This window comes from Rhinolophus sinicus, linkage group LG17 (assembly GCF_036562045.2).
Source record: "Rhinolophus sinicus isolate RSC01 linkage group LG17, ASM3656204v1, whole genome shotgun sequence".
Classification (NCBI taxonomy): Eukaryota; Metazoa; Chordata; class Mammalia; order Chiroptera; family Rhinolophidae; genus Rhinolophus; species Rhinolophus sinicus.
This window is the reverse complement of record NC_133766.1, coordinates 3,113,534-3,128,177: the sequence shown is the minus strand read 5'-3', so window position 1 is coordinate 3,128,177 and position 14,644 is coordinate 3,113,534. Positions and strand designations below refer to the sequence as shown.

Here is a 14,644-nt window from a genome sequence, read left to right as displayed (position 1 = left end):
AAAACAAAAAGACACTAAACCTACATGCTTTCATCACTGCTATTGGTAAACCCAAATTATCTCCATGACTAAATAGGACATATTGATAAATGCTTCAAGTTTTTATAATGCTAGAGCATATACAGAAGAATTAAACACATTTCCATAAATACATTTGAAATGTACAATTAAAATATAAGTTCCCTAACTTCACTATTAACATTTTAATTTAATTTTTTCATTATAAAACTATGCTTATTTAAGATTTTACAGAAACAAAATTTTTCAAATTTACCCATAATCTCATAAACCAGAGGTAACTTATTGTTCAATTTTAATTATAATCTTTAAAATATTGCAACAGTTATACAAAAATTTGATTCTTACATCTTTGCAATCTTCTTTTGTGCAGCTAGTTTTGATGCGTGTATCAAACCACCTAACAGTTCCATCTTCACCACAAGAGAGAAAAGTATATGGGTCATTGGGTACAGTCATAATCTGAAGATGAAAACAAAAGTCCAGCTAATGTTATTGAACATTTAAACAGATGGCTTTGAAAAACAATGCTACTGTTTCATAAAATGACTAAGGCAAAAGCAACTAAACTATTTCTTTTAATTATTTATGACTTACCCATACCATGATTCAAAAAAGTACAATACATATAGAAATATGCAAGAAGTAATTGTTGAATTAATATGACTCATTACTTTGAAGTTTGAAATTAATGTACCTGCAGATATAAAGTTCTTTAAAATTATAAACTAACAATTTTGATAAGAAAAATTCTCTTCTAGGAAACTTGTTCCAACTATGTAAAGCCTAATTTTTATGTTTTCTGGATGTGAATTTATAAATGTGTATTTCTACAACTCACATCTTATTGCTTCACTTTATTCATAAGCTTATCAAGATCCATTTTCTAAAATACTTTACTGAAATCTAGATATTCTGTAAACAATTTCTTTCCTACACATGCATTGTGTGCATATAAACATACACAAATCTACACATATGTATGTACATACATCTACACAAAAACACACACACATAATATATCATATATACAACCATAAACCACTGTACCTCATAGGTAGTCCCATAGTGGCACGTAAATTGGCATTGTCTGTTGGTTTCTGCATCTTGCTCAACATTGGTATAAAATATCACTCCGTCTCCAGAGCAGGATACAATCTGCTTATCATTTGTGCACGGTAAGAACTTCGCACTAAATATATTTGCTCGGTGCCCTGAACGAATTGTTGTCAAAACCTAAAACACACAGAGGAAGTAGTTCTTGGTAATTTATTATTTCCTAGAAAGAAACATTCATATTCAATACAATCATAGCCAGGAATAAATTCTCATTAACATTCTCATCTCAATGAAAAATTACCATTTGGTTCCAAACTATTATAACTAGAAAAAAAAAGAAATCAGAATCACACAAATTTTCTTTTTTTCCCTCTGAGATGTGAAGAAGATTGAGTATCATTTTGGACGGATAATTCCTTACTATCAAGGCAGTTATCTGTTACTTTTAGGACAATTTTAAAAGTATTTAATCAAGCATTTTTCAGTTGTTTTCAGTGGGAGAATTGGTCCAAATCAACTAGCCTGTAATTTTTGTAAAATAAAACTTCTCCTCTTTAGCTATTTGAGATCTATGATATATATGATTAAGATATGATACCATAATTAAAAATACCTCTAATCTCTTAAATCTATATGTAATAAGTGTTTAGAAACTTTTATTTGCAATAAATTAATCTTCTCATGAACTTACAGGATCTAAAAATAGAGTGAAAGTATAAGAACAAATTTGACTAAGATCAAAAATCTTATTTTCCTACGTAATGAATCATCAGTGTTTTAAAATAAAAAATATTCCTATGTGATACCAAATTTGGAACTATTAAAACTACTATGTGAAAAAGATATTGTTACACTCAAAATCTTAAAAAGTATTGTCTGATTAATCATTTCTCAAACTGGAAATGCGGAAGAGTAATCACTTTTCAAATATATATAATCTATTGGGAACCATGCATGAAAGCAAATGTCATTTTTTAAAAAAACAAGCACAAAAGAAGAAACATGATCTTTTAAAATTAGGCCATTGGGCATTTTCACGAAAGAACTGAAAGCAGGGATTTTGAGAGATTGTACACTATGTACATAGCAACATTATTCACAATAGCCAAAAAGTGGAACAACCCGAGTGTCCACTGATCGATGGATGGATATGTACACAATGACATATTCTTCAGCTTTAATAAGGAGGCATATCCTGACACATGCTACAACAAGGATGAACCTGGAGAAATCTGCCAGTCACAACAGGGCGAATACTGTAGAAACACATATGAAGTTCATTAACATTGAATGCAAGGCCAACAGCACTAGTTGTACCTAGAACTTGATGCAGTCCCTAAAGTAGTCAAATTCATGGACACAGAAAGTAGCAAGGTGGTTGCCAGAGGCTGCAGGAAGAGGTGAATGAGTTACTGTTTAATGGGTAGAGTTTTAGCTTTGCAAGATGAAGAATTCTATTGCTAGCTAGGACGGAGGTGATGGTGGCACAATACGCCAAATGTATGTAATATCATTGAACTGAACGCCTAAAAATGGTTAAGATGGTTAATTTTATGTTATGTGTATTTTACCACAATTTTTTAAAAAAAGAATAACGCTCTGTATCTTTTTTAAAAAATTCCATTGGTACCTAGATGGGTGTTTTGTATATTTATAAGCGTTAAAATTCTGATAATGATGATCAAAAAGCATTCCACAACACATTATTTCAGGAAATTTCTCTATTGGAAGAAACAGGTTGTCCTAGAAATGATGCAGCTAAGAGAAGTAGAATTTGAAAACATCAAGTTTCCCTCTGCTAAGTCAGGATAATTAAGTAAAGCTGTCTCTGAAATAAAATTATGACCTGTCTTTTAATACAGGACAGCCTCGATATGATCCTTTTCTTAGGCTGAAGGATCACAAACATTTATTTAAATATCTTAACTGTTTGCAGAAACACAATGCATGAACAATTTGTTCTGTAAGACTGCAAATGTTAAATAAGACTGTTCATCCACCATGTTTTCACTGATATAAAAATAGTTGCATACTTCTGCATGTGAAGTCAGAGGAAGAGCCAATAAAAATCAGAACACAATCCTAATTAAAACTCAGCATGATATTTCAGCTTATTGGATTGAAGGTCATGAAGCATGTCACTAGAACCTAGGCACTGTTCGTAAACTGATAAAATCCAGTTTCTTAAGCTGCATGGCTAAAGATTAGATTCTGTGAGCATAAAAGAAAAAAAAAGAAATCCCATTGTCTTCCCTCCCCCGACCCAAAGAACAGTTTATTGAGATGTCACTTTGGGCCATTTTACCCACTTGGATAAAATGAAGCAATCTTAAATATTCTACAGTCAAAAGACTGAAGGAAATTGTACATTTTCCTAAGGAAACTAGGGACCTGCCTATAATAACTTCCAAATTATTTAACAAACTTTAGCAAAATAAGAATATTCTATTACAAATGCCCACTCCACGATTATTTACAACTTCTTGATCTCTGTTTCTTGATTTTCTTTTTTCTTATTAAATTATAGATTTTTTAAAACCACCTTACCTTTCTGTTGTAGGGATTACTAATTACTAACTTGGTGTCATCTGAGCCAGATAAAATATATTCTCCAGTCTCATTCCAACAGATTGTATTAACCTAAAAAGACAGCAAATAAGAAATTTAAGCAAACTGAACATAAAAACAAGTATGCCATCTTTTACTTTATTGATTCACAATTTATATCACTAATGAGGTTATGTCTATGGTACATAATATTAATATTTACCAGTTTACCTACTGAAAATACATACTGACTACCATTTATCAAATACGTTCTGAAATTTTATAATGAAATGTCTGTCTTTCCTTAAGTTTAATTTATTTTAATTAATTCATTGTATAGCCAGAGACATTAAACCAGGTCACCTAAAAAGGAATTAGAAAAACTTACTACAAAGCTACCCTAATCAGGGCTATTTGGTACTGTCACGATCACAGACATATGCAGCAATGGAATGGAATTGAGAAGTCCAGAAATAAACCCTTACAGTTATGCTCAAGTAACTTTTGATAAAGGTCCAAGACCACTCAATGGAGAAAGAGTAGTCTTCAACAAACGGTATTGGGACAACTGGATATATACACAAGCCAAAGAATGAATTTAGACCTATACTTCACACTATCTATAAAAATTAACTGAAAATAATCAAACATCTAAATGTAAGAGCCAAAACTATGTAACTGTTAGAAGGAAATATAGGTATAAATCTTCATGAAAACTAAAACCACAATGAATTACTACTTCCCATCTACTAGGATGGCTACAATAATTAAAAACCAAAACAAAACAGAAAAGAAGAGTTGGCGAAGATGTCAAGAAACTGGAGCCCTTAGGCACTGCTGGTAGGAATGTGAAACAGCGTTTCTGTCTGGAAAACAGTTTGGCAATACCTCCAAAACCGAAACAGTTACCCTATGGCCCAGCGATTCCACAACAGGGTACATATCCAAGAAAAGAGAAGACACGCCACATAAAAACTTGGACACCAAAGTGCAGAGTTGCATTATTCATAACAGCCCAAAGGAGAAGCAACCAAATATCTTTCAGCAGATGAACGGATCAAATGTGACTGCCCATTTGCTCCTAACAAAATATCCGCACAGTGAAATATTACTCAGCCGTAAAATGAAGCACTGACACATGCTGCAATGGGCATGAACCTTGGAAACATTACTGCTAAGTGAAGGAACTCAGTCTGAAAGGCCACACAGTACACGGTTCCATGTGTAAAGAATGTCCAGAAGAGGCCTATCTCTAGAGACAGAAAGTAAATAAGTGATGGCCCACAGCTAGGCGGAGAGGGAATGCGAGTGCCTGATAAATGGTACAAACGTTTTTTTTCGGATGCTGAAAACATACTGGAATTAGATAGTGGTGACAGCTGTACGACATTATGAATATATTTAAAAACCACTGAATTGCAATTAAAATGGGTGAATTTTATGGTATGTAAAGTATACCTAAATTAAAGAAGAATTAGACCTCCACTTTTAGTCAAGATGGAGTAACATGGACCATCTACACTTTAAAAAATGTCCCATTTACTTTTCTAAATTCGAAATTAACATTTTAATGTAAAACTTTATTCTCCCAATTTATTATAGCTAGTCACAATCTCTTCAGGAAGGATTGGGCCATTTCATCAAACATTTGAATACTTAGTTTTAAAGTCCTTCATGGTTGAAAATTAACTATTACTTACACAGCCATCATGCACATTCAGAGTTGCTTCAAGTTTTAATCTTTGGATAAATTCTCTTCTTCCTGTTTAAAAAGAAAACGAACTAAATAAATCCTACAGTTTGTTGCTGAGAAAAGTGTAACATTGAAATTAAGAGCCTAGGGTCTGGCATGAGGGAGATTCAAGCTCTAATTTCATCTCCATTTATAAGCGAGTGCTGTGGGGCAAATGAACCTCCTCCTTAGCCCTAGTTTCCTCACCGGAGCACCTGTGTACCTGGTTATTGTAAGGATTAAGCCATTCAAGGACAGAAAGGGCTCAGCACAGTGTCCGGACCACAGTAAACACTCAAAGTTTCCCTTCATTCATCCACTCATCCAACAAATACATTGAGTACGCACTCCATTTCAAGTGGTATTCTGGGAGCTAGGAAGACAGTGGTAACAGAACAGAAGATCCCTGTCATCCAGTGAGGGAGGAAAGACAACAAACACCATGGCACTTGGTGAAAGTGCTATATGAACAAAGCAGAAAGGGGTAGGAGAGGACTGGAGGTGGAGAAGAGGGTTTTCAATTTTAAATGGGGTGGAAAATAGCATCTGTTAGATGCCACCTATATTTAAACACATCTCGATTTCAGAAATGTTAAAATATTTCAAAGCTCATTTTACAACGATGAAATGTAGCAGCAAAATAATCAAATGAATCTAAATGTCCATCAATAGAAGAACAGTTAATACATTATAAAAATATTTCCTTCTTTGAAAAAGAGAAATGTTTCCCTTTAAGAAATGAATGATCATTACCAAAAATTGACCAAAAAGCTTCATGTTTATTCAGAAGCTGTAATGAAAGGAAGCTGAGTATATGACAGAGTGATAATTAGCTAAGTAATCAGGCTGATGAGAGTTCTCATATAAAATTAAATTTGACTATGCTGTCTGTATATTGTTACAGGGGCAGATTTCTGTTATGTTTTCTTGCCATTCAAAATAAAGATCAAGATCTTCTTGAAGGCAAATTGTTTTCTTTCTCTTTGCTTACAACAGGCAAGATGGCTAAGTAGAGGATGAACATATGGGTTAAGAAAATAATTTTATTTTTGTGTGGGGGGAATGCTCTGTGGTTCCTAAACTTATTGGAATAAAAACCATTTACAGAAATTCATCTAGGTTGTACTTTAACTTTTCAAATCTGATTTTCAGTTTTAAAAAGATGTTGATGGTAAATAGATAAATTTTTTTTTTTAATCTTTTCCTTTGGCCAATGGCAGGCTTGGCAAGTCTACAGAGTTATAAATTAAGAGTTAAGAAACAAATATTCAAATTAACAGCATGACAACAACTAGAACTCATTGAAATGCAAATAAAGAGAACTAGAAACTTTTGTTTTCCAAGCTTTTAAAATCTGGGTTTGAAAGCAGAGCTCTAGCCTTTTCTGTCTACAGGAAATGCGACAGGACAGCAGACAAAGGGAGTTCTTCCAGCAAGAACTCACCTGTGAACTGTGTACATAAACACGCTATGAGACACCATAAGTAGAGAGCTTTTGAATGATATTTTTGAACATGACTTTGGAGGTCAAAATGGTTGTATCACATACAAGGTACTTCTAGAAGAAACTAGTGTCAACATCCTCTACCCTTTAATAACTAAATGCACTACCAAGAAATGGGAGCTAAAGGCCACCATAAAGAACTGTATGTTACAAAAAACTGAACCCCTGAAATGAAAGTAGAAACAAACTCGTGCCTGTTATCCAGAACTGTGAAGAGTCTGGCCTACTTGCAAGCTAAAGTGGTTACCTGCTGCCGTTTCATGGGGGCCGGCAGAAGACACAAGACTCCCAAGAGAGAAGCAAAGGATTTTACTACTCGTGGCTCAGCAAGTGGATGCGCTTCAGGTTCTCACGGGTCCTCTGGTGCCCCCGTTCCCACAGGGCAATGGCCTGGGGACGATGCTATACAAGCAGTGGGTCTGAATCACAGCGGGGGATCCCTGAACTGCGGAAACCCAAAGCTCAGGAAACCCAAAGCTCGGATCAAGCAACCCTGCCTGACCTGTGTCCCAAAGGGAGGCATTATTATACTGGACAGTAAATAAATCTGCCCTCCGCCCTGAAGAAGAAACTTTATCTTCCATGGCTGGGCACTATATTCTTAAAAATATAGTCCAGAACAAAGCAGCCAGTGCCTCTGCTCACAAGATGTACAGATGCCAAACAGCCATGGAGAACTGCTTCCCCACAATGACACACTTGTTATGGGTGAAATTACCCATCACTGTGACTTCCTACTCAAGTCTTTCTGCAACCCAAGCTGCCCCTTATAATTCCATCTCTACTTCACCTGTCTGTTCTGTGTAAATAGATTATAAGCTCCATAGAAAGACGAATACTCTTTTGTTCAGCCAGGTATCCCGAGTGCCTTGAACAATGTCTCGCACAAAGCAGGCATTCACCGTACATTTGCTGAATCAGTGAGTCAATGCCTGGCATCACAACATCCACGCTGTTCTGTGATGTGCTTCATTCAGTAACACGGTGAACGTCTTTCAGGGACAATCGAGGGCCACGACCCATTTAGTAAACAGCTCTGTAACTTATTTATTCACATACGTAACTGTCTCTCACTAGACAGAGACGCATAGGACAAGAAAGATCAGAACTGGGTTGAAATATCTAACGTGGAACGTACTCCACACACACTGGGCAAAACCTCACTTCTCAGAGCCTGCGTTTTCACACTGGTAAAAGTTTTACATTTGATGGGAATTAATACCATTCGCTTGACAGGTTCACTGTCAAAGGTAAGTTAATTTGCATATGCAAATCTCATAGATGTGCCTGATCTACTAGACACTTAAGATCAGTTGTCTCCCTTTGTACATGTGGGATGGGTTTAAGTTAACAATGTCTGAGAAGACAGGAAGTGATTAAAAAATGACTTCACTGAAGGAGCTGAGTAACTTCACTGGTGACGAGGAAAGAGTAAGACGCAGAGAGGCAGCACCTTAACACAACTTTTCCCTTTACTTCCCGGTGTGGGCCCTTCGAGCTCCTTCTCTTCACTGCCGAATCTCCCATCACCTACATCTGCTGCTTTCCCGAGCTCACAGGCAGGTCTTCCTTTTCCTGCTTTGTCCCTTTGGCCCCCTCCTCCTCAATGGGTTTGTTCTCAGAAATCATGGTTATCAGTGAATCCAATGGTCTCTTTCAAGACACATTTTTCATAACCATACAGTATGACCTGTCACTACTGACTGCCTGCCTCCCTGAAGCAATCTGCTTGAGCTCTCATGGCATCTTACCAGATAACCCGGGGAACTGAAAACCAAAGGATGACAAAAGTCCAAGGACAGACAGAACACAGACATATAGGGATAAATATACAAAATATGATATAGGATTTGTAAACTGAAAAGTAATGAAACTATAAAATACTGCTGAGGAAAATAAAAGAACACCTAAAAATATATAGAGAAAAACCATGATCCTGGACTGGAAGATTCAATACTGTAAAGACATCAGTTCTCCCAATCGTGACATATAAACTCAACATGACACCAACCAAAACCCCAGCAGCCTTTTTTGCAGAAACTGAGAAGCAGATTCTAAAATTTATATGGAAATCAAAAGCACCCAGAATAACCAAAAAAATTTTGCGAAAAAAAGAACCAAGTACAAAATGTCACATTGGCCGATTTCAATCCTCACTATAAAGACAGGAACTATTGGCACAGACACCAAGCTCAGTGGAACACAGTGAGGAATTTGACTTATACATACTATAGGGTTAACTGATTGTCAACTAGGGGGAAAGGATAGTCTTCACAAATGGTGATGGATCAACTGCAAATTCATACGCAAAGAAATGAAACTTGACCTTTACCTCATAGCATAATTAACTCAAAATTGTTCATAGACCTAAATGTAAAAGTTAAAAATAGAAAACTTCTAGAAAAAGCACAGAAATCATTGTGATCTTGGATTAGGTCGAGATTCTTGAACGGTACACAAAAAGCATGAACTACAAAAGACCCTATGGCAAAAACAGAAGACAAGACATAAAGTGGGAGAAAATATTTGCAAAACACGTATCTGGTTAAGGACTTGTATCAAGAATATATAAAGAATTCTTACAATATTAAGAAGATAAATATGAGCATTTAACCAAAGCTTATGGATGGCCATGAAAAGATACCCAACATCACTAATCATTAGCTTTGAATCAAATGCAAATTAAAAAAATAAAATACCTCTACGTACCTACTAGAAAGGCTAAAATTAGGGAGACTCACAATGTCAAGTTCTGATGAGAATGTGAAACAACTGGACGCTCAAACATTGCTGGAGGGAATGCAGTATGGTATAATTATTTTGGGAAAAAGTGGCAGTTTCTTCAAAGTTAAACACTGTTATACAACTCAGCAATCCCACGGTAGGTATTTGTCCAAGAAATGAAGATTTAAAAGTGTCCTACTCCAGTTATATTTTTCCAAGATGTATATAAAAAGAAGTTTTGTTATTTATATCTTCCTTCCTAGCCATCAGCACTGCTTAAAAAAACATTTTTTAATCTGCTCTAAGTACTTGGGAAGTCCAGCCACCCTAACCGTGAAGTCAATGACATTCAATTACAATTATAATAAATATACACCATCTAGTACCGTTTTGCAAATCTCACGCCAAGATCCATTAATAGACACTCTCCTGGGTCAACACCAACATTTTTAACATGATACAGAACAGATTTCAGAGTGCACCCCATCTAGTAAGGCTAAATCCCATTTGGAGTGTCTTTTATTTCAGTTGTGTGTGTGGCTCACAAGTTGCCATGTGTATATATTTTCTGTGGATTGTGGTCAACACGTGTGAAAAGCACTGACCTAAATAAAACATACCTGCTATTAAGCTCTGTGCTACCAGAAGCTCCTGTCTCTTCTAACTAAGCACGTTCATCTTACACCAGGGAGGGAGGAAATCCGCAGCAGAGTGATCCTATTCTGTTAGCAGTTGCAGTGATTGATAATATGCCTTTGGTGTCTTATTGTCAAGAATTATCAGCATATTCTATTTCACATTTTTCATATTTGACTGAAATCAGTCAAATATGACTGATTTTCATGACAAAAATCAGACATCTTTCAATTTTCACTGAAATTTCAAGACTAAAGAAACAAAAGACAAATTCCTAACTTTGCCCCAGCAGCTGACAAGGAGGCAAAAGTCAGAATTTACTGACCCTCATTTAATATATTGTAATTTGGCAACACATTATGAAGAATTTGGTGAATCTTAATGTAGACATATTCAAGCTGTGCCCAAAAGAGTAATCTAAGTGCAAAATTATCTATTTCAATCCATACTGACTTTAACAAATTCAGACATTGACTTCCTAATCCCCTCACAAAAAGTTTTCCGTCTCCTGCTGTCACTGGCTGAGGGCGATAGTCTGAATGTTTGGGTCCGCCCACCAAATTCCTCTGTTGAAATCCTGACCTCCAAGGTGATGGGATCAGGAGATGGGATCTTTGGGAGGTGATTGGAATTGGAATAGGGCTTTTATGAGACACCCCAGAGAATTAGCTAGCCCTTTAGGCCATATGAGGTTACAGTGAAAAGACAGTTATGCAGCCGGAAACAGGCCTCACAAGACACACAATCTGACCGTGTGGGCAGCCGGATCTCAGTCTTCCAGCCTCCAAATTTGTTACAAATACATTTCTTTTGTTTATAAGCCACCCAGTTTATGGCATTTAGCTCAAACTGACCAAGACACTGCCAAACCGTAATTTAAACATTTTATATTAAACACTTATACATAGTAGCAAACAACCCTCAAACAGTTTCTTAAAATTACTTTTGTCAATTATCACCTTGTAATTTGGAGGGGTTAGAATGTATCAAGTTGTAGGCCAGTCTGTCTAAAATGACAGAAATGTGAATACAATGAGGAAATGTATGAGTTTCTTTTCATAAGCAATGTGTATCTTTATAAAACTGTATATATGCACTAAAATATGTGTGGCTAATAAGTTATTATAATAGCTACCTAATTATCAAAGCACTAATTTATAGCAGTACTTCGAGAAACTCAGAAAAATTTAAGCCTTTATGTGTCTCTAACTCTGGACTTGACAATTAATGTTTAAAAAATAAATCCTACACTGAAATTTGCATCAGGCTCATAAAGATGACAATCCCTGTTTGGCCTACTCTCTGAATCCATGCCAGACCAAAACAACACGCTACTGTTCAGGTCAATCTGGTGAATTTGGGGACTGTATGTAAACATATACCTTTTCTCCTAAATAACATGTGACAAATTGTTTATCTTCATTCCCACAATATAAAAGGATGTTTTGTGAACTGTAATTTTCTTTTATGAGAGGAAAAGAGATAATTAACCAAATTTAAATAAAATCAACTACAAAACTTAACTAACACTATTGTAAAGACACCTTCTATGATGAAATAATTTGAAATGTAGAGGTCACAAGAAAAATTTATCAATTTGTTCTGTTCAGTTTTACTGTTATTTAGCAGTAATTCATCATCAGAAATATAAACAATGGAAATAAATTAGAAAAATAATTAACCTACAATACTGTAGATAAGCAATCAAAATGTTTAAATGCTGAAGTCTCAAAAAAAAGAAATTACTTTCTGAAACCCTTGGACTTGGGCTTTTAAAAAGGAAGCCTTTATAAGAGTACTTCAAAATATTAATATCATTTTTTAAAATCTCATTAATTCAGGGACTACTAATTTGGATTTTGCTGTTTCCTGAATGCTAACCCAAGATTAGCATTGTGGTATAGAAGAGTTGGATAAACTAATGGTGTAAAGATTATAAAAGCCAATAAATTACAAGGTCTTTTCAAATACTTAGAAAACCACTTTACAGGAAGCTGTTCCAAAAATGTGTTAATTATAAATGTTTTATAATTAGCACATTTCAAATATTAAGATAAGGAACTGTATGTATATACATATATTTGAAATTCTATCACTTAGACTTTCTACTGAAGTCAGTGGACTCTTATTCTTCAGTTTTCCTCAACCGAGTACAAACTCCACTCCATTAGGGAGCAGTTAGAGTAGGAAGGGAAAAAGAAAATGTTAGATTTTAATTGACTATCACAGAAACAGCTGAATTAACAACTGAACCAGAAAAAAACATTAATATATATACCCATGTTTCTAAAGAATGACTAGTTCTATTTTTACTGCCATGGAAAGATCTCCAAGACGTAGTGTAGAAAAAGCAAGTTGCAAAACAATGTTTACAGTATGACACCATATATGTAGGTCTCACACACACGCACACACACACACACTATGGCATTTCTATATGTACATATGTGCTTGTAAGAATGCAAAGAAAAACTGACGAATATTCAGGAAACAAATAACACTTTTACTGGGCATGTGTGTGAAATTGGAATGGGAGGGATCAAGGGATTTTTGCTTCATTTGTATTAAGTTTTTACAAGGAGAACGTATTCATATGTCACTTGGGACACTAACAAACAAGAATTTAAAAAAAATGCTTCCAGCTTCTGTCAAATAATTTACAAACCAGAACCGTTAGACGTAATGAGGTTTCATTTCCCTGAAGCCAAAACCCAATGACATCAACAAATACCTACCTAGCAAAAAGTGACAACATTAGGAAAAAAAAAAATTTCAATAATGCTGTTTTATCGTCAAATACAAAAGAATAAAGAATAAAGGAAAGACTGCACTGGAAGAAACAAAAAAGACCCACACTAAAAACGTCCCCTGTGAAGAGGTTGGACCTTTCAGGGGTGACCCAGAATCCTCACAAAACCACTTTCTCCAAAACGAAAGAAAGTGGAATACTGCTCCCTGCAGCCCTGAAGGTTGTTTTTAGAAAGCTTAACTAAGAAACAGTAAATGCCAAGTGTGTTTTGCAGGGGTGGGAATGGGAACGTGAAACCCTACACCTCCGTAAAGCAGTCAAAACCCACGGCACAGCGGAGTCAAACCGGGAGCGCGCGGGGGTGGGGAGACCTCCGCGATCACTTTTAGGCTTTGGCTCGGAGCCTCAGGACAGTTTCCGCGGAGTCCGCTCGGAGGGTCCAGTCCCCGAGGGTGGTCGTCGCTTCGCAGCCGACACCTAAGCCCTCCGAAGACTGAAGGCAAGAGGGTGTCAGCAAAAACTTCGGTCCTTCGGCGGAGCCGGGAGCGCGCCGGCGGGGAGCGACAGCGCCAACTTCTGCTCCAAACACTCCGGGAGGTCCGACAGGTCCCCTCCCGAGCCCCACTCCAGGAGCGACCCCAACACCTTTCTGGCCAGGACCGGCCGCCCCCGGTCCGGCCCCTCGAGCAAATCCCAGCCAGGGCGGCGGCTGGCAGCACGCAAAGGGGCTTGGCCGTAGGACAGGGCGCGGGTCCGTCTGCCGGGGGCCACCCAGCGCCCCGGAGTCGCGGGGACGACCGGGCCGAGACGCTGTCCCACCTCCAACAGCCCCCGACCGCGGCCCCCTCCCCCACCTCTGGGCGGCGACCTCAGCGCCTCCGCCCCGGGGCCCCCGCTCACCCAGGTAGCGGCTCCGCAGCCGGGACGGGTCCTCCAGCCCGAGGGCCCTTTTCCTCACGTCCCACAACAGGTGTGGGCAGGAGCCACCCCGAGACATGGCTCGGCCGGGGTGGGAGGGGAGCCCACCGCGTGGGGGAGGGGGCGGGGGAGGGGACGCGCGATCAGCCCCCGAGCCGCACCGGCACCATCCGCGCGCCGGGCCTCGCGGGCGGGCGCAGCGACTTAGATGGCGGCGGCGGCGCCTCCGCTCCCGAAGCCCGGCCGCACCCGGGCCGCAGCTCGCCTCATACTCTCCTCAGACTACCCAGCACATCCAGAGATCAGCTCCAGTCCCTCCCTCGGCCCCTCCAACGGGAGGAGGAGGAGGAGGCGGAGGCAGCCGCGACTCCACCTTTCCCCGTTCTCCACACCCTCCCGTCCCAGCCCTTCTCGCGAGATGACGACCACCCGGGGCACTGAGGCTCCTGCGCCACGGCTGCCCTCACCCTAGACAAGTGGGTTCAGGCGCCTGCCGCCAGGTCCTGCACCCTCTAAGACCAAGGAGGAAGAGAGAGAAGCTGAGATCTGAAGTCTCTCGCTCACGAGCCTCATTCCAAAGGAAACGAGAGAGTTGTGCTGCGTCATCTTTAGTTGGGGCACGGAAGGCCCGACAAGCCCATTTTAACTACGGGCCTCCTTAATCAAAGTGAAAGGGGATCTAGAGCAGGTGCAGCTTCACTTTCCCTTCTCCAACATGGCCTCCAGGGCAGGAAGGAGAAGTAGGAGGTTCGCGCTG

At 38.5% G+C, this 14,644-nt stretch overlaps 1 protein-coding gene across 18 annotated transcripts in view; it reads right to left on the bottom strand.

The window, feature by feature from the left end:
• DCAF6 (DDB1 and CUL4 associated factor 6) overlaps positions 1-14,644 on the bottom strand; it is a 72,193-nt gene that overhangs the window by 56,541 nt on the left and 1,008 nt on the right. For 10 of the 18 annotated variants that reach the window (XM_019747383.2, XM_019747385.2, XM_074322034.1 and 7 more), the window contains exons 1-5: positions 13,870-14,275; positions 5,325-5,386; positions 3,625-3,717; positions 1,069-1,254; positions 367-480 (exon numbers count right to left, since the gene is read on the bottom strand). In XM_019747383.2, the coding sequence (XP_019602942.2) occupies positions 367-480; positions 1,069-1,254; positions 3,625-3,717; positions 5,325-5,386; positions 13,870-13,966 (552 nt within the window). In that variant the 5' untranslated portion in view covers positions 13,967-14,275. Of the gene's footprint in view, positions 1-366; positions 481-1,068; positions 1,255-3,624; positions 3,718-5,324; positions 5,387-13,869; positions 14,276-14,354; positions 14,609-14,644 lie in introns of those variants that run through there. The other 8 variants (XM_074322036.1, XM_019747387.2, XM_074322039.1 and 5 more) reach the window with 6 other exon arrangements.